The sequence below is a fragment of the Cyprinus carpio genome, chromosome A21, assembly GCF_018340385.1.
Source record: "Cyprinus carpio isolate SPL01 chromosome A21, ASM1834038v1, whole genome shotgun sequence".
Taxonomy (NCBI): Eukaryota; Metazoa; Chordata; class Actinopteri; order Cypriniformes; family Cyprinidae; genus Cyprinus; species Cyprinus carpio.
The window spans coordinates 13,130,890-13,158,031 of record NC_056592.1 but is presented as its reverse complement, the minus strand read 5'-3'; the positions used below and the strand labels follow the sequence as shown (position 1 = coordinate 13,158,031).

Below are 27,142 nucleotides of genomic sequence, written 5' to 3'. Positions count from 1 at the left end.
CTTGCTGTGTCTGTGGTGTTAGTAAAACTGTTACACTACTGAACGTTTTCTTTAGGTATGTTTTATTGTATTCTATTTATTCTATATTTGATACTACTGGGGGTTTTATTTGTAATATGTATAGGGTTTTTTTTATTCCGTTAAGACAAGTTGTGAAGTGGCTAGTGCGCTACATGTCCGAGGAAAACTCAACCCTGACCCCCACACGTACAGGATGTATTGTTGAGAGAAAGAGGCAGTTAGGTTGGAGGAGGGCTGCTGGGAGATTGATCCAACAAAATGCCATGTATTTAGCAGCAGCTTTGATATGTCATATATTATATTGGGTTTGTCTTATATTATAGTTTTATTTGAAATCCAAAAACAAATACAATCCTTCTGAACCTCACCAATCCTAAATCAATCATACATAAGCATGTTATGTCACTGGGATACTGTCCGCGCCGCAGCAGCAGTCTCATGAGAGAGAGAGTATTCAGAGCAGTACACAGCAGGGCCTCAACAAAACACACATATGGGAACAAGATGGATTACACTTCATGCAAACACATGCACACACACACACACATCCACTTAAATACATATTACCAACCATAAACCATCCTAACACAATTCTGTATCTGCTGTCTGTTGAGGTAGAACACCTGTTATGAATCACTGATGTAAGTCTTGCAGCCCGCCTCTCTCATCCCGTAACAGAGCACACAACACATCCATTAACTGAAGCACTGATGGGACATGTTTAGTTGACATATTAATTAGGTTTTGAGTTGGTGGGTGAAGGAGAGGACGAGAAAGGAGACAACAGGTTTTGTCTTTAGGGGAGGAATGACCTCTACATAATATGAGGCAGAATGCCACACTCTAATTTAAAGCAATACATTATTGTATCGATTGTAGCATTTTAATTCAGTTCAGTGTTCAGAATAGTGAAGTAAAGGTGGTTATTAGAAGAAGTGGGACAATTTATTTCTCATCCATGTCTTATTATTTTTTCTATTGCATGTCAAATGGATACATAAATTAGTGTATTTATATATATAAAAATATATAAAATAAACAGATTTACAAGCCTATTCCTGCCTTCAATAAAATAGGTCATTGCAAATATGAAATAAAAATATTCAATTATAAAATAATGTCACTCTGTAAGATATAAAGTTGCAATTGTGAGATATAGTCATATTTAGGGAAACAACATAATTATGAGAAATAAAGTTGCAATCATGACAAATAAAGTTGTAATTCTGAGACAAGGTTGCAGTTATGAGAAATATAGTCACAATTGTGAAATGTAAAGTCACAATTATGACAAAGTTGCAACTGTGAGACAAAGTTGTAATTGTGAGAAATAATTTTGTGCTCAGAATAGTGAAGTAAAGGTGGTTATTAGAAGAAGTGGGACAATTTATTTCTCATCCATGTCTTATTATTTTTCTACTGCATGTCAAATGGATATATAAATTAGTTTATTTATATATAAAAAATATATAAAATAACCAGATTTACAAGCCTATTCCTGCCTTCAATAAAATAGGTCATTGCAAATATGAAATAAAAATATTAAATTATAAAATAAAGTCACTCTGTAAGATATAAAGTTGCAATTGTGAGATATAGTCAAATTTAGAGAAACAACATAATTATGAGAAATAAAGTTGCAATCATGACAAATAAAGTTGTAATTTTGAGACAAGGTTGCAGCTATGAGAAATATAGTCACAATTGTGAAATGTAAAGTCACAATTATGACAAAGTTGCAACTGTGAGACAAAGTTGTAATTGTGAGAAATAATTTGTAATTGTTAGATGTAAAGTCACATTTTTGAGATATTTTCACAACTGTGATATGTAAATGTCATATCGGATTACATGGTTATCTATTCCAAGTTGTTTGTTTAGGCATCAATATTTAACAATCCATTAGTAACAATGAATGGTCAATGAATGGACAAACTGTTAGAGAACTGGAGTATTTAGCAGAGTCTTCACCCTAGACTGCTCCTTACACATAATTCAATAAGTGCCTAAGAAAAAACGTGCCTCCTCAATTTACCATCACCCTAATTACAAGGCCAGAGAGCCAGCGGCAATCAGTTTGAATCATGGCAGCTTATCTGTTGAACATCTAATATAGATTGCATAAATCAGGCTGGGGACAGTTTTGTTGAAGTTTTATTATGGATTGTATAAATGTGTTGGGGATGGTATTGACGAAGTGAGCTGTGAATCTGTGTAATGCATGCTTCAGCTCTTCCTTTCATCTGTCCATTATTCTTTTCATGCTGTTCAGTGAAAGAAAAGAGAGCTAGGTAGTGGCTCTGATTCACAGCTACAAACGAAGACTGGGTGAGATCAAAACCTGTGTACTACAAGAGAGGAGAGGATACGGAGAGGATATACAGTATATGGATATATGTGAAAGAAAAGAGAGCTAGGTATATATATATATATATATAGAGGATATACAGTATATGGATATATAACACCACCCTAAACATCTAAATCTTAGCCAATTCTCTAAATATCTATAATGTTGTGTGATTACTAATCACTCAAACATCTACAATAATGAAAAAAACACATTTGTAATTTAAATCTATTTAAATATTAATAAAACATAATTACATTATTTTTTAAATTAATTTTATTATTATTAATATTATTATTTTTATTTACATAGTGACTTTCTAAAACTCAAGGTCAGTTTATAGAGGCAAAAAATTAAACATAATACAAATCAGAAAAAAATAGCAGAATAATAATCAAACAGAGGGAAATCATCAGCTTATACAAATACTTCTAAATGAATGTCTGTGGAGAAAGATGGTCACCTTATTGGCTCACTTAGTTGTGTAAGAGAAAGTTTCAAATTGAAAAAAAGCATGATGGCTAGATAATGTATCTGTACATTATCTGCACAGATGATGGGGTATAAAAGGGGAGTTAAAGAAAGAGAAAGTGAGAATTAGAGAGAGAGAGAGAGAGAGAGAGAGAGGGAGGGAGGGAGAGGGAGGGAGTGAGAGAGAGAGAGTGATAGTGTTGGTGAGGGAGGGATTTGGTTAGTTGCAGGGTTGGTGGAGGAGTGAAATCAAGGACGTGCTTAATATGGAGGAGAGACTCCCTTTTACATGACACTAAACAGAAGAATAGCAAGTTCATTCACTAACAAACACCTACAGTAGCAGCAGGTCTTAATTAATATACTTAAACAACTACACAACAGTGCACAAGCTACATTTAGATGATGGATTGAAATTTCTCAGTCTTGGCTACCTTTTCAGTTGTTTATCTTGGATTCCTGAAGTAAATGCTGATGTTTGTAATATGCAAATCATCAAAACCTTTCCCATTCTGCCCCCTACGTGCACTAGACCCGCACATGCACACCCACGTACACCCCCCAGCTATGTTCACTAATTAAAGAGAACGGAGACTCAATACGAAGAGGAAAACAGAGAGATGCCTCTGGGCTTTGAGGGACCTGTGGGTCTCCAGATTTAATCACAATGCTGCCGTTTGCTGCCCACGTGGTCCATACGGGTAGAAAAGGGCACCTCAGGGTTCAGCTATAAATACAGCAACAGAGTGAAAAATTGTGAGCGTATGAGTATAAAGGGGTGGGCACACTAATTATAATGGGTGGCCTTTTATAACATTTGTTTTGTGAGTTCATATGTTCCTGTTGGGTGGAAAGTTTCTGGGTCTCTACCATTCTGGCCTTGTGGACAATGCAAACTGACTTCTGATTGATTTTGTTCTTTTGGGTTATTTTCCACGTTCAACGAACATGAAGTGGTTTCCCACAGAGGTGACATAGGACAGTATGACATGGAACGATACGTTAAACACTGAAGCGTGGAATGGGAGGAGCAATATGAAGGAGGCCAAGGTAAAGATGGTGAGAAGGAGAGTGAGAAGACCTATTCTCATCCATCTGACTCTATTTGAAAAATATCCAAACAGCAGTATGACAAAGATGACCTCAACCGACAGAATGATCAGATGTTTTCACATCGTCTGATTTATGCACCCCCTTTGTAATAAATTCACAACATAGTATTGTGTGAGTGACTATACTGTTTATTTATTTTTTTATTTTTATTTTATAATTCACTGGTTTTGTAAGCTTGAATTATACATCCCCAGTATACAGCCTTTTTGGTCCCTAAAGGATTCATAACTGCATGAAAACCGACAAAACGTCAAGATAATTGGTCATCAGAGACCTGAGGTCCACAGTCCAGCAGTGACAGGGCCATGACCTGGCAATTAAGATCAATATTCAATAAACCGGCCTCTTCATCAAGGTTGTGACATGCAACAAGCTTTGGGAGGGAAATTAAAGGTCATACAACATTCATCACTACAAGTCAATGAATGTCTCTCAGTGAAATGTTTCACATTTCAAGGTTGAAATCATAAAAACATGTTTGAGGCACTGGAATATGTTGTAAGTAAATTAGACTGAGAAATAAGCATGCATCTATAATATGGATACACACAAGTTTAAGGTTTCATAAATCATTCATAAATCCAACCTGACTGAAAAATATGCTTACCCTTCATATCTCTCATTTATACCAAATATGTGATCTAGGTTCTAATAATTCTATTGAACATACATTAAACTTCTTTCTTGGCTTGAATTTGGAAATAATCAGGAATAAGATTTTAGCAGGACTCTCTCAGGTGTAGAGCCACTAATGAGGGGGCATTATGAGCGTCTCTGAAGCCCCAGACAGGACTGTAATAGGCTTTGAGCATGCATAGATGGGGGAGTATTAGCGATTCTGGGGTTTTTCTCTCGAGAGAGGATTTCCTAGCGTTGTGGATGTCCTCTAGCTGATGGAGGCTAATATCTATCAGGAGCAGGAGGGACCTACTGGCCCCAGAACGTAAGTTGCACTCTAAATCTGGATTTACAAGGTGTACACAAGTATAGTGAAACTTAAGAAGGATCAGTTAGGGAAATGAACATTCGATGCTGTTGTTTGAATGTTTTACAAATGTAAACTTTTGACAACGTAAAACTTTTAGCCCTCTGGAACTAGAAAATGTGTCCAACAGTTGTTTGCTTTGATATAATGCACATCTAATAAGTGAAAAACACAACTGACAGCAGCAGCAAAGTAAAAACAGGGTCACATGTCCATGCACTCAAGATAACAAAGTGTTTTATCATCTTTATAAGGTCAATATCTGCCCAAAGTCATACATGCATAGACTGCAAATCTGACAAAGCTGACAGTATCACGGAATGCATTTTCCTGGAAGTTAATGATAAGAATAAATGCTCTTAGAGGTTTTGGGATCAGAATTAAAAGCTGACAGAACAGACTTGATGGCCATTAAACAATTGTGGATGGGTAATGCGTATTTGAAACATCTGTACACGTCAGACATTTTTTATATCCAGTCATGAAATGTACTGTAAAAAATAAAGGAAAGGATGGCATTCTGCAAGGAAAGACACAAAGATTATTGAATTAGCTAGTGGCATGTGCCAGAAAACATTCTGACTTCTTTTCATGAAGGACATGCCATTGTAATTTTGTATTGTTGTGTGATGGGACAACAAAGTTTGAAGGAAGGTCATGCTGAGGGAGTGTGTTTCTAAAGCGGGATTTGTGACTCATTTTAGACTGTAGATATATTCATGCAGCAGTCTGATGAAATAAAAGATAAAAAGCATGAATAATTTAAAAACACAATCTTAAATGCGGAGAGAGATTTTTAGGAAGACCTTAATTGAACTTGTCTGGCAAGACTGACCTAGACATCCCTGACCTACACTATTTCATAGTGTTCCAATAAAATTATTATTGCTCACAATAGAAGTTCATTGTAAAAACAATTACATTGGAACTTGTTTTAAAAAATTATGGAGTGCAATATTTAGGATATGTTAGGCTAAATAGTGCCAAAAAATAAATGTCATAATAAATTTTTTGACAGTTGTATTCAATTAAATGTTTTTTGAATATTTTTTTTAGTTAAATGAGATTATTTTAATTCTCTTGGAATGTAAGTGCTTATTAACTCTAATATATTAAAAAGATCCATGAATCATTTATATGTACCTATCAGACTAAAATAAAAAGCATTTATTATTCATGCTTAAATTGGTAGGACCCAGAGTGAGCTTGTTGGGTCAAGTGATAGCCAGTCTAATTCAGTCTGAAATAAAACTATTTATAATAATGCATTGCTAGGTAATGTAAGCTTTTAATTGCACAGTTCCATAACTTGAAGTCTCTTTTTTATAGTCAACCATTATCTCTCCTAATGCATTACAATGCATGTTTATGCAATGATTGCAAAAAAAAATTCAAAAAAATGGCAAGAAATCTCAGCCAAGGGATGTACGACTGAATAAGGAAATATTTTCAACTAACTTCTTACAGTGATTTTCCATGTCAGCCCTTTTGAGAGAGATCTGAATTTGCATTACAATGGCAGATAAGTTGCTGCCAAAGTGTCTCTTGTTTATAATGCCTTACGGGAACATCTCAGCATTTGTCAAGCATTTACAATCCAAAGCAAATGCTTCCTTGGTATTGACAGATCAGTTCCTTTGCTTGGCCCAGTGATGTGGCCAAAGTACATACATACAACTAAATAATATGGGTGTTGTTAAAAAAATTAAGCAAAGTCACTTTGTGTTATGCCTCTATATAAAAGTGAAAGTGACGTGACATACAGCCAAGTATGGTGACCCATACTCAGAATTTGTGCTCTGCATTTAACCCATCCAAAGTGAACACACACACTAGTGGGCAGCCATTTATGCTGCGGCACCTGGGGAGCAGTTGGGGGTTCGGTGCTTTGCTCAAGAGCACCTCAGTTGTGGTATTGCCGGCCCGAGACTCAAACCCACAACCTTAGGGTTAAGAGTCAAACTCTCTCACCATTAGGCCACGACTTCCCCACAGAAGGGGAATGCCTTTCCCCTCAGAAAGGCATGACAGCAGAGGAACAGCATTGTCTAATTTCATTGGCTTGAGACAAACTCACTGCAGCATGCTGACAGAGTTTCCAGCAAGCAGCCAGAGGGGCCTCTGGAAGTTCAGCAGGACTTATCAGCTCAAAACAGTGGGGTAATACTATTCTTACAGCTCAGCGAACACATCCACTGGCTCTGTTCTCACAACATTCAGATGATATTGGGAGATTTCATCATGCCTGGGTGATATTCATAGTTACATGATGCTTGGTGTGTTTACTTTATTTCTCTGATGCCCACTACATCACATCTGTCCATGTGATATAAATTCTTCCACCTTGATACACCATTAAAGGGATACTCCACCCCAAAATGAAATTGCGTTCAGCGGATATTCTCCAAATGACTAAATCCAAAAGAACTGTGGCAACGTCTCCAAGATGCTTCAAGAGACCCACTTAATCTAGTTTCAGTACTGTACATTATATACATACACATAAAATATATACATTTAACTCATAATCATCACATTAAAAATTTAGTTTTGTCATTATCACTTTTTGTCATAATTTAAAAAAATTGTCAATTATCTCATCTCATAATTATGACTTAATCTCATAATTTTGACATTTCATGTCATAATTAGGATTTATGTCAAATCCATTTTTTTTCTTATGTGTCGGGAATGTTTCCATTCTTTAACACAAAATCTCAAACATAACATCAAAGCCTTGCGCCAATGAAACACTGTAACACTACAAATTAACAACTATAGTGTTGCATAATCCATAATGGTGCGTTTGCTTCTTATGAGCTTGTGATCTGATTATCCTTTGTGGAGATCTTCTTCAGTTCTTATTATTTAGCAGTTGCTAAGTAAAACGTGGGATCAGGTGGGATTAATTGCTAATGGGAGAGCTTGTTTTGTGAATGAGTCAGTGACGGGATCAGCTGTGTAGGTGTTTGTTCGAGTGATTCTGCAGCTTAACACTTACTATCACAGTCCCATCGAAGAGCATCTGCTCTTCCAGTCGCTTGATGGATCTCTCCTCCCTTTTGGCCACTTTCTATACATAATTCTCTGATCTGTTCACCAGAACTGACAATTCAGGCAAGATAAAACAAAATCCACCCATTCATCTCAGAAGAAGTACTATAATTACACACATTTGTGGTTAGTTCTCTTGCTAACACTGCATTTAAAGGGGTCATGGCATGCTACATGCACTTTTACAAGTAGTTTGAACTGAAATGTGTGTTGGCAGTGTGTGTATACAACCACCCTAAAATAATAAAAATCCACCCAGTGGTTTTTGTTTAATCTGCTGTTCAGATTTTTACACATTTTTTAAATCGAGCTGATCTCAGATACCTGCCTGTGTGACATCACACAGACAGGCCCCTCCCATGATAGTTTGATTGAAAGTAGCGTTTCAGCACAGACTGGACTGGTGTCTTACTTTAGACCCTCCCTGAGTGAGCTTCCATCAGTCCGCCATTGTTTCACTGCCGGAGCAGATGAAGACAAGAATGTCTCCTAAGCGAATGAGGTGTTCTGTTGTTGGATGTAATAATGAATGATATAATAAATAATGAATGAAGACGCAGTGGATTACATTTGTTTTTGAAGAGAATGCACCCCCGATCTACATAAATGCGTCTATCATTCATGATCCAATTTCACCCACAGAAGAAGTGAGTGTAAGGTTTTTTTTTAATGAATCTTTGCAAATCGCCTTTCCTAATAATGAGCTAATAAGCTAGTTTCAGTAAAGTAAACAGTCCCTCAGAGAGCGGCTCGGAAGAGAGGGGCGGGGTCAGCAGAGCTCATTAACATTTAAAGGAAAATGATACAAAACTGCATGCTCTGAAAAGAGCTGTTTTTGACAGGGTAAAAAGGGTGTTTTTTGCACTACCATTGAGAGATTTTAACCAAACTATGTTACAGACTTTTCATTAAGACCCTAAAGAATCATATCAACATGTGGAAAATGGGCATCCTGTGACCCCTTTAACTGATCATATGACTCAAATTGATAGATCTCAATTAGGTATGTGCAATATTTTTGCATTTAGATTTTTTATTTTTATTTTTTTTTATTTATCAGTATTGGCCAATATTGGACATTTAATTGTGGATGCCCTTTTCATGACTAGATTACCTTTGCCATCACCCAACACTTAATTAATTTAGTTATTAACACTGTTAAATGTAATTTCTTAGCAATTCTCAAAGTGAATATTCGTTTTTCATATTATACTGTGATGCCTAGAAGCCATTTGTAGTCTTTATTTATTTTACTGATTGATGTTTAATTTATTCAGACAAAATAATATATTATTTGAAAACTAACCATTTATCAAATTTGAAAATTAATAAAAAATTATCAGTTTATCATTCAGACTTGTTATATTGGTGCATCCCTACTCACAAGAATAACAAACTTTTACATTTTTCTCATGCAGATTAAAAAGCTTTCTCAAACAGAAAACAATCAGTGCAATACAAACAGAAAGGATTAATAAATGTTACATAGGACTGCAAAGTGTAATAAAAAGACAAAACCCAATCAAAACCCACCTGGACTCAACCTTCAACCTGCAGATAGTATAGCAATTGATGTCACAATATAGTGCACAATGATAGTGATAATAATCATGTGCTGGAAAAGTATAATAAAGCCTGAGCATGAGGGTCATTCAGTGTTATTATTGCTTCATGGGGCGTACCGTCTGGGAGTTGTAACCGTTTCTGAATTGGATGGTATTTTTTTGATGCCACAGTTCCTCCAACCAGATCCTGAAATGGAGATTAGTTTGCAGTCAGCTAGGTGTGAATCCTATAAATTGACACAGGCTTTATGAGATCCCTGAATTTGCCATGATGAATCATCTAAATGTTGAAACACTCAGCTGTGTCCCAGAGAGCCTTCCAGAGAGAAATATTGGCTTTTAAATTGGTCGTTTTCCTTCTAAACGGATTCAATCCCAAGCAATGTCAATGACACCTTGCCAGAAAACAACTATTAGCTATTATTATGTAGCTCAAAATTTCTTTGCTATTTTCTTCCATTTTTTGACTTGTTCATGATAGTTTTTGCAGGGTCAAAACAATGGATTTGCCCTCTTAACATTTATTGTTTAAGAAAAGACCAGCTTTGTTTCAGAAAATGTGGTAAGCTAAATAAATCAGCCTTTTGTTTTAGAAAAGAAGTGCTTTTTTAAGAATGTGTTTTAAATTTAATGATATGACATTTTTTTTTGAATGTTGTATTGTTTTTAGATATTGTCCATTAGATTTTGCATTATGCTACTTGTGTATCTTTAGGATCCATGACCCTGACTGCTTTTTTGCTCATTGCATTTGTGGAAAATGCTTAGCGAAGCACTTTATCTGTTAAGAGCACAATTATGTTCTTTTTGGAAGCTCCTGAGAGCATTGCTTTGGGGTTGCACAACAATCTGCTCTAAAACCTCTCATGTTTGTCTTCCAATATAGTGCAACAGAGAATCCCTTTGTTTAATCATGAGTCTAAAATGCAGACTAAAAGCAGTCAGTCGAAAGCTCTGGAGTTGCACGAGACAGTACCTGAGCACCCTGAAGTCACGTTCACTTCCCTCTGTCTCAGGGCACATTACCGAGGCAGACACAATAAATGAGCAGTAATTAGCAGATTGAGATCATTTGGATAAGACAGATGTTATGTAAATTACTATGAATAACTCAGCTGCTGTTAATTAGATTTTGAGCCTTTATTACCTAATTTCTTGTTCCACTTAAGAAGAGTTCAATGTGCGACATTCTATTCGAAGTTTGAATTGACTTCTTATGGCCTAGTGACATTCACTAATTAAAGCCACACTATACTACTTTACACAGAATTTCATTACTGAGCAAGTACATCAAACACCTCTATGGTAAATCTTTAATAATGATTCACATTTTAAATGTCGCAAGGTATTTCCTAGTAAACTGCATGGCTCTGGCTACTATAACGTGTGTATGGTGGAAGATTGAAATAAGCTGGAAGGTTGTAGCCGTGAGAAGAGATGATGAATTGTTCAAAGAGACAACCATGGTTGAACCAAGAAACACTGAACCAAAAAGTGTAAAGTTATAAAAACCATTTGACCTTATCTTAATCGTTATGTCTACACTGAAAGAAAAAATTTATCCATCGTGGAAAAGGTTATTTAGAATTTTCAATATTTATTTTTCATGTCTACACTGAAATTAAAAGTGCATGTTTTTTTTTTTTTGTGGTTTTTATTTTTAAATATTTTTTTTTTATAGGTTATTCCTTCATATTAACATACACTTGACCCTGTCTTACAGACTTTAGAGTGTAGAGTTAGGGAAATGTCCGTAAACTTTTTCTTAGAGTGTAAACATAACAATTAATAGTAATATCAAAGTCCAAACAGTGAGAGCTATTATAAATTATTATTAGAACTTCATTCTTTTTGGTTCAGAGTAAACTTTTTCATAATTACGTAGTTTTAATTATTGTTAATGTTTAGAATTTTTTTGTTTGAACCAAAGTGATATTTTTTGAAAGTAAATTGAAATTTTTTTTTTTACAATGTAGTGATTTTGTATAAATTTCATATCAATTAGATTTTTTACAAAAAAAAATAATAATAAAAAGCAATACGATCCACCTCTAACCCCAACCCTAAACCTAACTGTCTTTGGGGAATAACAGATTGCAAGAAAACGTATAAATGAAATCGTAAATTGATACAAATCAGTCACCATTTGCCATGTGCTGGCTCCAACTGCTGAAGTTACTTAGTGTACTGTAGCTTTAAAATCCAATAACTGCTTATTAAAAGAACACCTATGGACTAGATTACATAATTTCCAAGGACGATGATTACCACACTCCATGAAGACTTTTAAAACAAAATAAGAAGATAAGAGTGAGAATCTGACCTTCAGCTGGGTTGCCTTGCAGGAAATCTCCAGAGACACATTAACTCTGGATGATGGGTAATAAAAACAGGCAGTCTCAAGCTTGCCATCGTACTAATGTCTTTCACACTGCATTTCTTTTTCATTAACATACATATTTTCATACCATGGAGTGATCACCTACCTTAATTTTGGAGCACAACGACGTGTCACAGAGTGGATGAAACTATTAGCCAATAATGATCATGTTTTACTCTTGAGGAAAAATAGTGACAGTGCACAGCCGAAGATTACGAGATAATGTCTTGTTTACTTGCGCAAGTGGACTAAATCCGCAGTCTTGCTTCTAAATACAGCATTAAGAGAAATGTGAGTACAGAGCTACCATATTAATAATTGCTACTGTTGGGTTTGCACTGCAGCAGTGCCAGCAAACAATAGCAGAAGATAATTGGAAGAAGTTCCTTCTGAAATTCAAATATTCACTCAGTTGATGTACTTGTTTATTGGATTAATACATTTGGGATGGACACAAAGAATCTCCCTGGTTTGAAAATGTTGTGCATTTTACAGCCTCATTAATTTAATTGAACGCTCTGAGTTGACTGTCTTAATTAGTAACAAAAACTGAAGATGCGAGGTCTCGCTTTCCACACAGGGCCCATTTAGGTCTTGGTCTAGGCACAAAAAAGAGAGGAATCACTGATGAGCAAATAACAGTTAGTTGAAATGAGCTGTGGGAAAAGACATCCAGTCATTCGGCTCTGTTGATTGAGGAAAGTGCCCATATTCAAAATGCAAACCATCAGCTTTCCAATTTGAAATGATTAGGCTAATGAATCAAGTAAACGTGTTTTCAGAAGCATTTGGAAAAATAAATGTGTTCAATCTGAGCAATATGTGATATGACACAGTAAATATGAGTGTCGTGAGTATAAAATATTTCCCGATCTGCCTCGAGCGCATGCAATGTGCTGCCGCTTGGTTTCCCAGAGTGCTTCTTGAAGGCAATAATGTCTGCCAGTGCAAATAAACAAATATTCAAAAATACCTGCAATGGCAAAGTCTACTTACAACATATTTTCTAACTTTTTGAGCAGAATGCTGCCGGGGGCAACGCGGTTTGTGAAGCACATTAGTGGTGGAGATGGGACCGTAAAAAATTCTGCATACATTTTTAAGCTGGCAAGTCATGAAGGCGCTGGATGGGAAACAATGTCCCTGTGCCTGCAGTACGAGGTACAAATCACTCAGTGACTCATCGCTTAAACACTGAAGTATACTGGAATAAAAGACCAGACGAGAGAGGGACCCAACCCCCATCGCAAATGCACAAAAATGTGACCTTCACTGTTTGGTGCTTGGCTTGTGTCTAAAGAAACACTCAGTGCCTGTCCAGTGAACAATAATGCAACACTCTAATGATTCTGTGTAAATCAGTTTAAAAAAAAAATCAATAAAAAGTGACAAAAATGTCACAAGACATAACAAATAAATTATAACATACATCTTGTAACATAAAACTACCACAATTAATTACACTATTCAAAACATTTATTAAGCACATTTATACTCAAGAAAACAGCCATAGCTATTGTATTTATAATAGTATTAATTGAATTATAATTAGAAATATTATATATATATATATATATATATATATATATAATATTTCTAATTATAATTCAATTAATACTATTATAAATACATATATATTCATATATATTATTACATAAATTATATTATATATAATTATATATAATTATAATTTTTATAATTATTATTTAATTATATTATATTTATAAATATATATTTAAAAACAAATGCCAATTTCAATCTTTTTACATTAAATTCTAATAAAAAAATATATTACTATATTTTTATATATTATTACATTTTAATATATTTAATAATAATTCATATATATAAACTAATGGTTATGGATATAAAATTAAATAAAAATAAATAAAATGAGTAGTAATAATAATAACAAATTTTACACGTTTGCCATCTGTTGTGTTTGATGATAATACAGTATCTGGATCAATTTATGCACATTGTAAGCCTACTCATATGCTATTCTAGGCTTTCTGTTTCAAAACTGTCCTTCAAAGCAGTTTGCTTCTCTAACTCGCATCTAATGGAATTTCAGAAAGTAATATAATTAGTTCTAATACTCAACACCAAGTTGGATTTTCCACAAGATTTCCACCTTCCTTCAACTACTTGCCAGATGGCCTTGAATGCGTAATGTATGATAATTCATGATAAAATATACAGCTTTGGACACATCCATATTTCACTGTACATTAAATATTTGTGGGTGGATCTGATTGTTGTTGTAGCCACAAGAAAAATATAACAGGCCTCAGATGCATCATTAATCTCCCATAACTTCCCATAACTTCTGTATCAAAGGAGGCCAATTTTCTTTATCACAAAACATTAGTGTGCCCGAAGAAATAAATAAATAAAATAATAAAACATAAACGCAATAAAAAAAAAAAAAAATCAAGTATTGAAATATGCTAGTTATGATATCATCTAAAACTAGTAATTAAAGTAGGAGGATGTTTGTGAAATGTATGCGATTGTAACCTTAACTTCATCACGTCATTAATTTTCAATGAACATTAGTGAGGGAGGTTGCTCTTTAAAATTTGTGTAAGAATAAAAAATTAAATGCTTTTTGAGCTTCATATCCGCTCTACTGATTAACAACTACTAACTTTGTGTCGTTCGTGCTCGTTTTCTCTTTCCCAGAAGACAACAGCAGGTCTTAGAAAAAGATGGTCTCAGTCCATCAACGTTTGGGTTATGGGCTCAACATGCTTCCACCGGACCAATAATTGCAATATGGTTGTAGTAAATCGTTTTAGTATTTGTTTGTTTGCGTTATGTGTTTATTATTCTTCATTTTATTTTTATTATTATTTTTCTTAAGAAATAATCTTTTTAAAGCTCAGTAATATCAGTAAAACACATTTTGGTAGTTTTTAAGATGCTTATTTTGGTTTTTTTATTCATTTTTTTTCAGAGAATTTTTGTTTTTTGTATTGTGAGACACTCAGACTCTTTTCACTTCGTACTTTAAGCTCAAGAGATAAACACTGAAGCACTGGATGTTCTGCAGATAACCATACACAAGTGTGAGATAAATGGTCTGACACACAAATTGGATTTTTATGTTTTGGTCTCTTGTTGTTCTTCGCAGTACATGCATCAGAAAACAGAACACAAAGCACAAAAACTCTTAAATGCATCTTTGCAGTTTATTTGTGTATCAGTTTACAATTCACTGCACATGAGTTTGCTGTATGTTCACATTCATATGGACAATCTGTGTCTGAACCCATGGCACACATATTAAACAAAGGCAGCTTGTGCTGTGATAGGTGTTTCAATCAAACACAGAGTGAAAATGATCCTAGTTGATAATGAAATTCATGCAAAAAACAAGGTTCTTTATGTGGTGCAGATGGATAAAGACAAATCCAAACTTGGTTGCGGCATTCATTAAAACATGAACAACTGCCTAAGACATCTCAAGCTAAAGTGCACAGTCATGCTGACGATAACAGGAATGTCTGGCACTACTTAAACTAAGACTTAGCAATGCATGTAGTGTATTTACAAACGATATTGCTCCAAAATCCATTAATGCTGCTAAATGCACAATCCGCTGTAACATAATGAGGCATAACAACCTTTCAGCTCCTCCAACATAATTAACAACTCATCCCTTTATACACGAGCACACACATTTTTTCTCAAATCAACATTTCAGCAACAAACTCACTGTCTTTTTACCCAAAAGCATTCAAAACATTTAAAAATGAGTGCAAAATGTATGTGTCCTGTGTAATTGGATACATTGCATTTTGCATTTTGAAACAAAGGACATTCTGACGTTCTCTAATAAAACCAAAAACCTATTTTGAAAGGGGGGAAAAAAAAACAGATCTGAAATGTTTCTCAGATGTAGATGTGCTGAAATGTCAACATGGCTCATAACCACGACACCAAGCCCAAGCGTCAGTTGATTTAGGAATAGAAAACGGTAGATAAACCAAAAATCTGCCTGTGTATCACTATATCAAAAACGGTCACGGATTCAAAAAACACTCAGAGTCTGAGTCTCCAGCCAAAATGGATGAGTACAGCACATTTATAAACAGAGAGGCCATCAATCTCCCTCTGTTCCTGAATATGATAGAGTAGTTACAGCTGACGCGCTTGTCGAGCGGGTTATAAGACAAGTCATACTGAGAGAAAGAGTGCATTGGTAGAGAATCATTCAGTTCAATGAGTAGTGCAAGCTTTTCCAAAAGCACTGGAGTGTACTGGAAAATATCAATCATCTACACATTCAAAAATCACCAAGGGAGAAAAAACAAACAATAGAAAAAGAACACAATCCACAGTTCAAAACATGCAAATACATCAAATGAATTGACATTCATTGATATTGTAGTTAAAACCACTATCTGTGGCATTTGTTAAAGGCACCTAGTGTTAAACTGATCAAGCATCCCACAGGAAAAGAACAGTTCATCATTCAATTCTGAAGGCACTATCTGTATGTCCCTTAATTTGGCTTTTGTTTATGGAGCCTAGTCAAATATTTTTGGCATGTGAACAAACACGGTTTCATGTGCTTGAAATTGCCAAACAATTTGTGCTAGTATTAAAACATGACTTGAGGTGTACACAAAACCAAATTGCTCAAAAAAAGGAAAAGAAATATATTAATTTTAAAAGCATAGTATGTGAGGTTGCTGCATTTTTGGTGTACATGCATGCTTCAGTGATAGCTGCAAACTGCTCCTGAAACAGAGACTGGATTGTTCTTTCACACTTCCTCGTAGAAGGCCATCTGAGCCATGTAGGCAGAATTTCTCTGTAACAGACAGACAAGGCAGAATAAGAACATTGTTACTGTCTTTTGAGGAATGCAAACTATTTCATGATGGAAACACAACATTTTCTGCTGATTAAATTAGATTAAAACATTCATGCAATTTGACAGCAAATATCCACTTTGTGGTTCAGTGCACCTTAACCAAGTAATCAAATTTCTAAACTTTGTTTTTACACATAAATACAGCCTTGGTGAGCATAAGAGATGTCTTTAAAAAAAAAAAAAAAAAAAAAAAAAAAAAAAAAATCTTACTGACCACTAAACTGTATTTATATCAGTAATATAACAAGATTTTTGTTTTCTTAATGCTTATTTAATAAAAAATGCAGTAAAAAAAAACATTTAAAAATATTACAATTTAAAATAAATGTTTTCTATTTTGATATATATTAAAATAATAATTTATTATTATTATTATATTATAGCAAAATGAATTTTCAGCATCATTACTCCAGTCCTTAGTGTCACATGATCTTTCAAAATCATTCTAATATCCTGATTTAGGGCTCATTTCTTATTTGTATTTTATTTGTTAAAAACAAATTTTTTCATTATTGTCTGTTTGTTAGAAATTAATTTTTTGATTATTGTCTTTTTGAAATATAATTTGATATAAGGTCTTTACTTAATTTCTAAAACATTTAATGCCCCCCTGCTGAATAAATTCTACCGACCCCAAACTTCTAATTGTTTGGTTTAGTTATTTTAGTTATTTCTGCAGGAAATTCAACCCCAGAATGTTTGATATATTACTTAACCATGTATCAATGCCTATTTTTCAATAAATTAGTTGCAGTGATCATTCATTGATTGTTTCTTACATTGCTGTGAGGAACATAAGGAGGTTCAGCGTAACTCCTGAGACTGTAGAGTCCAGCCTGTTGCTGCTCTTCCAACTTTAGGGATTCAATCTCTGATTTGAGCTCCTTCAGCTGGTCTTGAAGATGTTTGCTCTTTTCCATGTACTCTAGCCTGACACACAAACACACAAGGAGACAGCAGCGTATATTCAGCTTCAGTTTTCAATAGTTCTTCAGACAGAATGTGATCAAGTGTGTACCGTTCTCTCTCAATCTCCATGGAAAGTCTTTTCATATCCGAGTCCTTGAAGTCCATTCTGATGGAGCTGCTCACTTCTGGACTCTCTGGCCCAGTGGGTGGAGGAGGGCTGGAGTATGCTGCTATTAACTGAGTGCATGACACAAATGACATGTTTTTAAAGCATAATAAGCATGATAGACAGCAGAATGCTTTTGTTACATGTCATAGCAGCATTACAGGGTATGTTGATTTGGTGATTTCCAGGAGTTTCTGCTTTGCCTTCCGTTCTGCATCTTTAGCCTCATTCAGATCCTGTTTCAGGTGGTCTGCCTCCTTCAGTCTGAACCACAAAATACAAGACAAGAATTGCACTTCTCAAATGTCTCTGTAATTCTTGATTCTGGTTGGACAATAACAGTATTTTGATATAATTACAGCATCTTTTTTTTTGTGTGTGTGTGTGTGTGTGTGTGTGTGTGTGTGTAAAACATCTTAATGAAGAAAAACTATTTTTGCTGCTTAATATTTTGTGGAAACCATAATCATATTTCCTTAATGAATAGAAAGTTAATTAAACAACATTTATATGAAATATGATGTTTTTGTAGCATTCTAAAAATCTGTACTGTCATTTAAATGTTAAATGTTTCCTTTAGAGGTGCTGTATGTAAGATTTTGACTCTACGAAAGCATAAAAATACCATAATATGTTTGCAGATATTTAAGAAACATGCTAAGTTAACATACTTGTTTATCTGAAAAACAATGCTACAGTCAGTTATTCTCCTTTGAAAATGTGCGTTCCTGGCCAAAATGTCAGTATTTGTTTTGGTTTGTGAAACCCGCCCTTTGCCAGTTTACCCAATTGTATTTCAGCACCACGGGTTGCCAGTTGGCAGAAAACACAGCATATTTCATTTCATTCATCGTCAAGTGCACTCGTTCCTGTTTGTGTCGTCAATCTGGCAACCTGCGTGTGCATCAAGTCTGAGGAGGTGGGGCCGGGTGAAAAAAACCCTCTCCAATATTTTGAATTTGGACTGCAATACCTAGTTCAACCACTTGGTGTCAATCCTACATACAGCACCTTTAAGTTTTAAATAATTTTTTGTATTGTTCATACCCCAAACATTTGAATGGCAGTGTATCATGATTTCCATAAACATTAAGCACTTAGCATATCAATGACTTCTGAAGTATCACAAAACACTATAGACTGGAGTAATGGCTGCTGAAAATTCAGCTGTCATCACAGAAATAAATGACATTTCAAAATACACGAAAATAGAAAACAGTTATTTTAAATTATAATAAATTTTCTAAATATTTCTGTTTTTACTATATTTTTGATTAAATAATTGCAGCCTTGGAGAGCATAAGAGATATTTTATTTAAAAAAATCTTAATATTCCAAGTTTTGGCCCGTGTATATTAATAACTATAAACTATGATCTTTTTGCTGTGAAATTAGTATCCAGAATTTTCACTGGTGCTGCTATCAACTACTGACAACCCTACTGGCCCACCTCCTCTCTGACTGCTCAACAAGCTTAACCGCCAGTTGTTCTGCTTCTCTCATCTTCTGCTCCATCAGTCTCTTCTCCTCTTTGGTTTTGAGGGCTGTGACCTCCAGTCTCTGCCTCTCCTGTTCTGCTTCAGCTGCTTTGTGGGCCAGTAGTTTGGCCTCCTCCTCTGCGATCTGGGCTTTCTCTGCCAGAAGGTCGGCCGTCTCCTCGGAGCGCAGCTACAGAAAGGGAGACAGATAAGAAAGGCTTACGGGATCAGGCTCAGGGAGTCTCAGAGCATGGATGGAATTCTAATGGGGGTCCAGGACAATGGTTTGGACCTTAATAGCTCTGCAGTTCATCTCAAATTTATGCTTGGACCACATACTTTTATACCACTGGGGCTATGAGGACATATATTATAAGCTGGCTTGGAAAAGAAAGTCAACTATTTGGCGGCACTCAATTTCAAGCTTGGCAAAACCCTCACTAGAGCTTCATTGGCCATTCGAGCCTCGTCCTGTAGCTGGAAAAGACGGCGCTCCATGTCTTCTTTCGCTCGCTCTGCTTCCTCCCTCATCTGCTTCTCCCGTGCAAGAATCTGACGCTCAACCTAAACACACACACACGCACACATAAGACAATGGGTGAGATCTTGCACAAGATAATACAAGATGACACTGAATACATTTTTAAAAATCTGATTAATTCATGTACATGTTTTTTTCCTCCCTATTTTTCAAAGACATTGCTTAAGGTCTCCAAAGCTGCATGTATTTGGTGAATAATTCAGTAAGATCCTTTAGAAATTATTCTAATATGCCGATTTAATGCTCAAGAAACATTTCTTACTACTTTTATCAATGTTGAAAACAGTTGTGCTGCCTAATATTTGTTTGGAAATATTATTATATTTTATATTTCCTTTGATGAATAGAAAATTCTAAATAACAGCATTAATTGAAAGAGAAATATTTAAAACATTATAATTATCTTTTGATCAATTGAAAGAGTCCTTGTTGAATGAAAATATGAATTTCTATTACTTTAAATTTATAACAGAATTTCAATTAAAATTTTCTATTATTTTTTATTATTTTTATGAATTTAATGTTTTTTAACTTTTTTACAATAGTGTACTTTATTCTGCCTATACTGAAGATAAACCTTTAAGTTAGTATATAATGCCTCAGTGTTATTATAATGTTTATAGGTGTATTGTTCATTATATTTAATGAATGCTTGATGATTACCATAATAAACATTAAATGAATAATCCAAGAGATCTGAAGAAAACAAATCATAAATGAACAAGGTTAATGACAACAAACATTAAACTAATGAATGGAAGTGAAAAATGACAGACCTTTTTCCTGGCCTTCTCTTCTTTGGCCTGCGCCTTCATCTGTTGGACTTCTATGGAGTCCACCTTCCTCCTCCTCATGAACAGGTCGTGGTTTCCAATACACAGCTGTAAGATCTAATTTATACAAATGACATTAGCAACTGTTTGAAACACTTTATTACAGAAACACTTATGAAAGTAACTTACCAGTTTGTTAACTCTGAGCTGAGAGGAGTAGAATTTAAAAACTTCCTTTTTCTTGTCCAATGGTTTGATAGTAAACTGAGAAGACACACCATTTCTGTATTAGTAATTAGGCTATAATAACGAATATTGTCATTTAATGTTTGCTGTTTTATTGCAAGGTGTCTTTTAGTGTCATGTAAGGCACCTATAAATGTAATGTAAATGTAATTAAATGAAAAATAATAGTTTTGGTCCTCTCTCAACCTCCTTCTCGCTGTACGAGATGTTTCGGATTCCACTCCAGGGGAAGGATTTGTTGGGGCTGAGCTTGTTGTTGGGGCTGTAGATGTGAAGACCCTGAGCATCAACTCCAAGAAGCAGCTCGGTGTCCCTCTTATTTTGCTGTCAGATTTAGTAGAGATTTAATTAATCGATTCTAATTTGGTGGTAACTACACTCAAGATCCATTAAAAATGTAACAAGAGAAATACAATCATTTAAATTTTGAATAGCAATAAACACAGTGGGATCCAAAGTTCTAAGACAACCAAATGATTTTATTTGGCATTTTTCTAATTTAATATATTTTTTAAATAAATACATAAATATTTTTAATTAATAACTCTTTTTTTGAATTTTCAAAATACCAAATGAAGTGTGGACCGCACTGTAAATAGAGTTTGGCAGAGGTTAGCTTTCTCCCAACCGGTGTACAATAAAGAAATATTTTAAGAAATAAAAATAGAGACTTACTGTAATAGAAAAGTAACTAACTCCATACATCTCTAGATCCTGTGCTATTTTTAGATACTCCATCTCAGCCTCGTCCCTACAAACACAAAACAAATGTAGTGTGTCTTTTATATCCAGGCAGTTTACATGGACACCACAGGATATGCGCAGTCTTACCTTGTGATATTTCTGTGTTCAGCATACCAAGCTGTTATCTTCTCTTCCCACATGTCCGGTGTCATCTGGTACTGCATCAGCACCTGGACAATAAAGCACAGGAATCAAACACACAAGTCATATCAATGAATGCAAATGCTGCAGATTGATAGATTGGGGATTTATTAATTATTTTGTTCTAGAGTTCATCTTGAGCTAAGAAACCTGGCTTGTGAAAGTTTGGATCATAGTCCCCATACTGCAGAAAGGAAGACAAACAGGAAATATTTAATACATATTTAAGATCAGATTGCAGTCTCTGTATTAAAGCAGAGAAGGAGGAATTATTTAGCTTGAACAGCATACGACGCCAAAAGAACAGAGGCTTCTGGAGAGCAAAATATCTCCTCATCTAGAATCTGCTTTTTGACCTTGGTAAAGAAACAGGAAGACTTTAGGAGACCTTTTCTCAAAGAAAACAAGATAAATCATTGCAAAATCCAAAAAGAGGTTACTGTAGAGCGGAAAAGATGGACAGAAATCATGCCAGATTCACAAGAACAACTCCCACATACTTGTAAGAAGAAGAGGTGCTGAGTAATTTCCTGAACGAGCTCATCCTCGACTTTCTCAGGAAAGAATTTGGCGAGAAAATGAAATGTTATCGGAGAGTCCTTTGGAACTTCTTGATCCAAAACCTAGATGGATTTAAAAATCCAACAAACTTGTCAGAGCAATTCCTATATTACTATATAAAGCTCTCAGCAGCTCTGCACTGCTGTTACATCTCACCTGTTTATCAGGCTTCAGCCAGGCGTAAGTGTCTTTCACTGTGTATCGAAGGCCAAAGAACCACGTTTCCCTCAAACCAATGGTCCGGCACACCAGGTCGAACAAATCTTTCCCTTTCCATTTGACCTATAAGACACAGATAAACATTAAAAGTTGATAATGCAGGCAGACATGCCAGACAGAAACCAAAACACACAGCTGTGTATACTCATATATGTTTACCTCACAACTGAACTCCATTTCAGCATCCATGGTGCTGACTTTGACTTTAAAAGTCTTTGGTTGCTTCTTTTTCAGACCCAAAATTGACATTGTGACTTCTTAAGCGCCTGAAAACGAAGAATTACTGTGTAAGTCAAGTATATTTTAAAAGTTTTTGGTTGATTATTTTTTAGTAAAAGAATTTGTGTTGTGGATGAAATGTACTCTAAAAAATAAAAAAAAAAAAAAAAAAAAAAAAAAAAAAATATATATATATATAATATATATATATATATATAAAATAGTTATAAATATAAATACTTCACCTTCTTTGTATTCTCATAAGCGCAGCATGTATCTAGCTATACTAAGCGCTACTTTCACAGTTTACACGGCAGATGGATGGAGCCAGACGACCACAGGTATGTCGCACACACGCTAATCATTATTTACATACAATGCTGTAGATTACAGACTTCTATTCATTTCCAAGGAAAACATTAGGCTATCAGTTTTCATCTTTTCTGAGTCGGACACAGTCTACCATGTTATAGCGAGCGAGCAATAAGCATACGACTTAACAAAGCTTGAGAATCTTTTTTTTTAAACCTAACATGAAACATTAAACTAGCGTAATTTCTCCGTTTGAAGCGGCGAAATGTCACATTAAACTGAAAATAAAATATCTGCAAATACTTCTAGAAAGGATTTAGGAATGAAACAAGCTAAATATCAACCAGTTACCTTGAAGAGGTTATGTGCTGAAACAGGCCCGATCCACGGCGAGGAGTTTCAGTCTCTCCGCTAAACCACAACAATGCAAACCGGATTTGGTTCCCCTACATGGAAATCTCTATAAAGCAGTCGAAAAGTGTTTAAAACTCTTTAAAAATGTCCATTTTCTTATTAAACCGTCAGCTGGGCGCTTGTGGAATATAAATCTGATGTTGTGTTGGATAGGGAGCTTGGAATACTTTGTTGTTGATTTTCTTTGCCGCTCTCTGCTGGAGAGACGAAGAATAACAATTTAAGGATTTATTTTATTAATACAGTGATATATGTGCACACTTTCAATTAAATAACATTTACATAAGAGACTAATGTTTAAAAAAATTTGTATCACATTTTTTTTTAATGTAGTTTATTAAGTTTAATGGGTTTTATGTACATATGTGACATGCGTTTCATATATTTGCATGTAGATGTGTATTTATGAATGTATATATGCATGATTTTATCCAAATGCAATCTGCAGCACATCTGTATGTGTACATATACCTTTTATATAAACTTCAGATAAATGTATGGATCTTTAAAGAGGTCATAAAAATATTCTGTAAGAAATTGCCCTATATGATACCTGGGTTTGTGTAATTTTTCATAAAGGAATGGCAAACAGCAGTCGGACCTTTTCTGATGTGAGGAATGTGATCCTGTCGGCCCATAAAAACACAGGGGCCCAAGATAAGGTTGGCTTCTATGATACCTGGGCTGAAAACTATGAGCAGGTAAACTTTAGGCACCAGTACTTTTCCCAGCATTTTTTTCCAGTAAAACTATTTTCATCTGTAATTTGCTTTCTCGGGATGTAGCGCTGCTGGATTACCGTGCTCCCTTGTTGGCAGCTGAGTGTGTGAGCTCATTTTTCAGAGGTGACAGAGAGAAGGCCGCTGTCCTGGATGTGGCCTGTGGAACAGGCCTGGTCTCTGCACATGTAAGCATTGCTTTATTTGAATTCTGGTGGGCACAAGAGAACGTGATAAACCTGGTAAATATATATTTTTTTCTCAATCCCATTTGTTTGAGGAAAGCTGAAGAAAATGGGGTTTCGTCATTTTGTTGGAATAGATGGAAGTTTGAAGATGCTGGAGTTGGCAAAGAAAACTGGACTTTATCAGCAGCTTACGCTTTGCCTGCTCGGTCAAGAAGAAATTCCTGTTAAATAAATCACTGCTGATGCTGGTTGGAATTTTGTGCTTTTTTTGTTTTAAGTTTTTTCTGTATTTTTTTTTTATGAATGTTTGTTTGTGATTTTTGTATTTAAGATTGCCAATTACAGAGTTATTAAAACCGTATCTTTGTTTAAAAGAATTTGCTAGTTCAGTAGGACATTCTGCACATAAAGTATACACATTTACATTATACACACTAATAACCTGTATCATAAAACATGCCTTTTTTCTCCTTTGTCTCAGAAACATATGATATTGTTATAATTGTTGGAGCTCTAAGCGTTGGGCAGGTGCCTTTAACAGTCATCAGAGAACTCTGGGATGCTACGAAACCAGGTAACTTGTACATTTCACAGCTGCATCCATGCCTCTGTAGGCCGTATACAGAGACAAGAAGACAACAAGGCACATCTAAATACAATGATCCTATCACATTTCACATGTATTCTTCACTGCCTGTGATATCCCACAATCCCGTGGGTTCAATTCCATGACAGTTTAGCAGTCTGAAAGTTGTCGTTGGTGGTCAGTTTGTGTGTAAATGTACGCTTTTCAACAACTTTTTCCGCTTTTGATGTCATTTCTAGCAAGAAAATAGTATTGTAGTAACTAAATATTTGCTTAGTTATCACAAAAGCTCTCTTTAATTAGTTGTAAATAATTAAACTATTATGCTGCCTCAGAGGACCATCCAAAATCAGTTTCCTGCACAAATCACTGCATGCAATCACTGCCTAGGTAGCCCACAGTGTTACTGTTCAAGAACGTTGTGGTTTTATTAATGTGATGTCATTGTTGTACTTTTGGATGCAAACAGAACATGTACATTTCAGATATTTTCCTAAACTCCATCATTCTCTATAACAGGTGGCTATGTGTGCATGACTACAAGAGGGAACACTGATAACCAGGAGTACAAGGCTGAGCTGGAGCAAATGATCAGGGCACTTGAGGAAGAGCAGAAATGGAGCCGTGTGACTGTAGTTGAGGTGGAGGAGTGGGAGAAGGCCGTTTCAGAACAGGATAGCAAGTACATTCCAGGAGCCATTTATTTGTATCAGAAAGGTTTTAAATGCAGTCCATGATTTTAGGACTACACAAGACCAACCCAGTGACCAAATATATATTTTGCAGTCCATGATTTTAGGACCACACAAGTGGAAACCCAATGACCAAATATGCTCAATAATCCATGCAGCTAATCTAAAGAGTTTTTGTTCCCCAGAGAAGCTCCTGACCAGAGAAAAGTTTAAACGTGATCTATCTGTTTGTTTTGGCACCAAATTATTTTACCTGGCACTGGTACACAGTGCATTCATTAAAAAAACTTTAAGGTTTTTGTTCAAGTAAAGTCCATGAACCTAAAGGATTTGGTGAGGAAAATATTTAAGGTGTGTGGTTACAAATCTGCCATTCCCTAGTTACATATAACCTTTCGTTTTGCCACTCCTCGATACTCTGTCCGCTAAACTTTCGAAACTGTTATTTCCGCTGGTGTCATGCGACAAATAAAGCACACAAACAGATTTTAGAGTGTGTGCTAGTTTACACGAAAATTTCCATTTAATAAAAGTTTCTGCTGAAATACAATGTCCGGTAACACTTTATTTTAAGGTGTCCTTGTTACACGTTAGCCTACATATACTTACTATTATAATAACAATTAATTATTCATAATTGCATGCAAGTATCCCTAATCCTAACCATATAGTAAGTACAAGTAATTAATTGATATTACTCAGTACTTAAATGTATAATTAAATTGTAACAAGGACACCTTAAAATAAAGTGTAACCCCTTGTCCAATTACTTATACCATATGTGCATTAATAAACATACTTAATAGAGACCATTAAGATACATTTGATTTTGTGACAATTAGACAATATTAAGACCTAAATATACATGAGTAAGTAAATTAACAAATTCCAAAATAACAGTTTAAATATGACTATTTATGCTTTGCATTTCCTTTTAGAAACATGCAGAAGAGGCGGAAACTACGGTGGCCTAGGAGTGCAAAACAGGGGTTCAAGCTCTAACTGGGGCACGTTCAAGCTCACACCGGTGCGCAACGTTTTGCTACGTTTTCCGGGTTGAACAACATGTTTCCTTGAAATGGTGTGCAACGGGGTTTGAGATACGTTTTCTCTTGTTTGGTGGGTGTGTCAAACATGTCAGCCCAATCAGTAGCAACATGTATATAAACCACGCTGTATTAAATAGGCAGCTCGCACAATGTAATTAACATCAAAATAAATTCACAAGAGCAAGTATATTGTTTGCACATTTATTTACATTAAAGGCAAAATAACTGAAATAATAAGAGCACAAGTATACTGTAGATCTGGAACTTCTTTAAGTCTGTCTAAATATCATTTATTAATTGCAATGTCATCTGGTCCATATCCTTTCCTTGGGAAGGTGTGCTAAATACTGATTAATGTAAC

At 35.1% G+C, this 27,142-nt stretch overlaps 2 protein-coding genes across 3 annotated transcripts; one reads left to right on the top strand and one right to left on the bottom strand.

Annotated features, from left to right (window-relative positions):
- Positions 1 to 16,569: 16,569 nt before the first annotated feature.
- Positions 16,570 to 23,732, bottom strand: nf2b (neurofibromin 2b (merlin)). The gene is given in 17 exon segments (XM_042710918.1): positions 16,570 to 16,761; positions 17,604 to 17,754; positions 17,843 to 17,970; positions 18,061 to 18,163; positions 19,350 to 19,567; positions 19,819 to 19,941; positions 20,695 to 20,808; positions 20,881 to 20,955; positions 21,124 to 21,261; positions 21,613 to 21,688; positions 21,769 to 21,853; positions 21,940 to 22,008; positions 22,097 to 22,178; positions 22,323 to 22,445; positions 22,540 to 22,665; positions 22,762 to 22,884; positions 23,491 to 23,732. Coding segments are annotated over 16 exon segments (1,749 nt in total). The 5' UTR covers positions 22,852 to 22,884; positions 23,491 to 23,732; the 3' UTR covers positions 16,570 to 16,713.
- mettl27 (methyltransferase like 27) lies at positions 23,073 to 25,921 on the top strand. 2 transcript variants are annotated; one of them, XM_042710917.1, is made up of 7 exons: positions 23,073 to 23,162; positions 24,127 to 24,248; positions 24,326 to 24,454; positions 24,552 to 24,683; positions 24,932 to 25,028; positions 25,560 to 25,778; positions 25,835 to 25,921. In XM_042710917.1, the coding sequence occupies exons 1-6, from the start codon at positions 23,093 to 23,095 to the stop codon at positions 25,775 to 25,777; spliced, it is 768 nt and encodes a 255-aa protein (XP_042566851.1). In that variant the 5' UTR covers positions 23,073 to 23,092; the 3' UTR covers position 25,778; positions 25,835 to 25,921. The 2 variants fall into 2 exon arrangements, with proteins under 2 accessions (XP_042566851.1, XP_042566849.1); XM_042710915.1 differs by having other exon boundaries at positions 25,560 to 25,783; positions 25,840 to 25,914.
- The last annotated feature ends 1,221 nt before the right edge of the window (positions 25,922 to 27,142 follow it).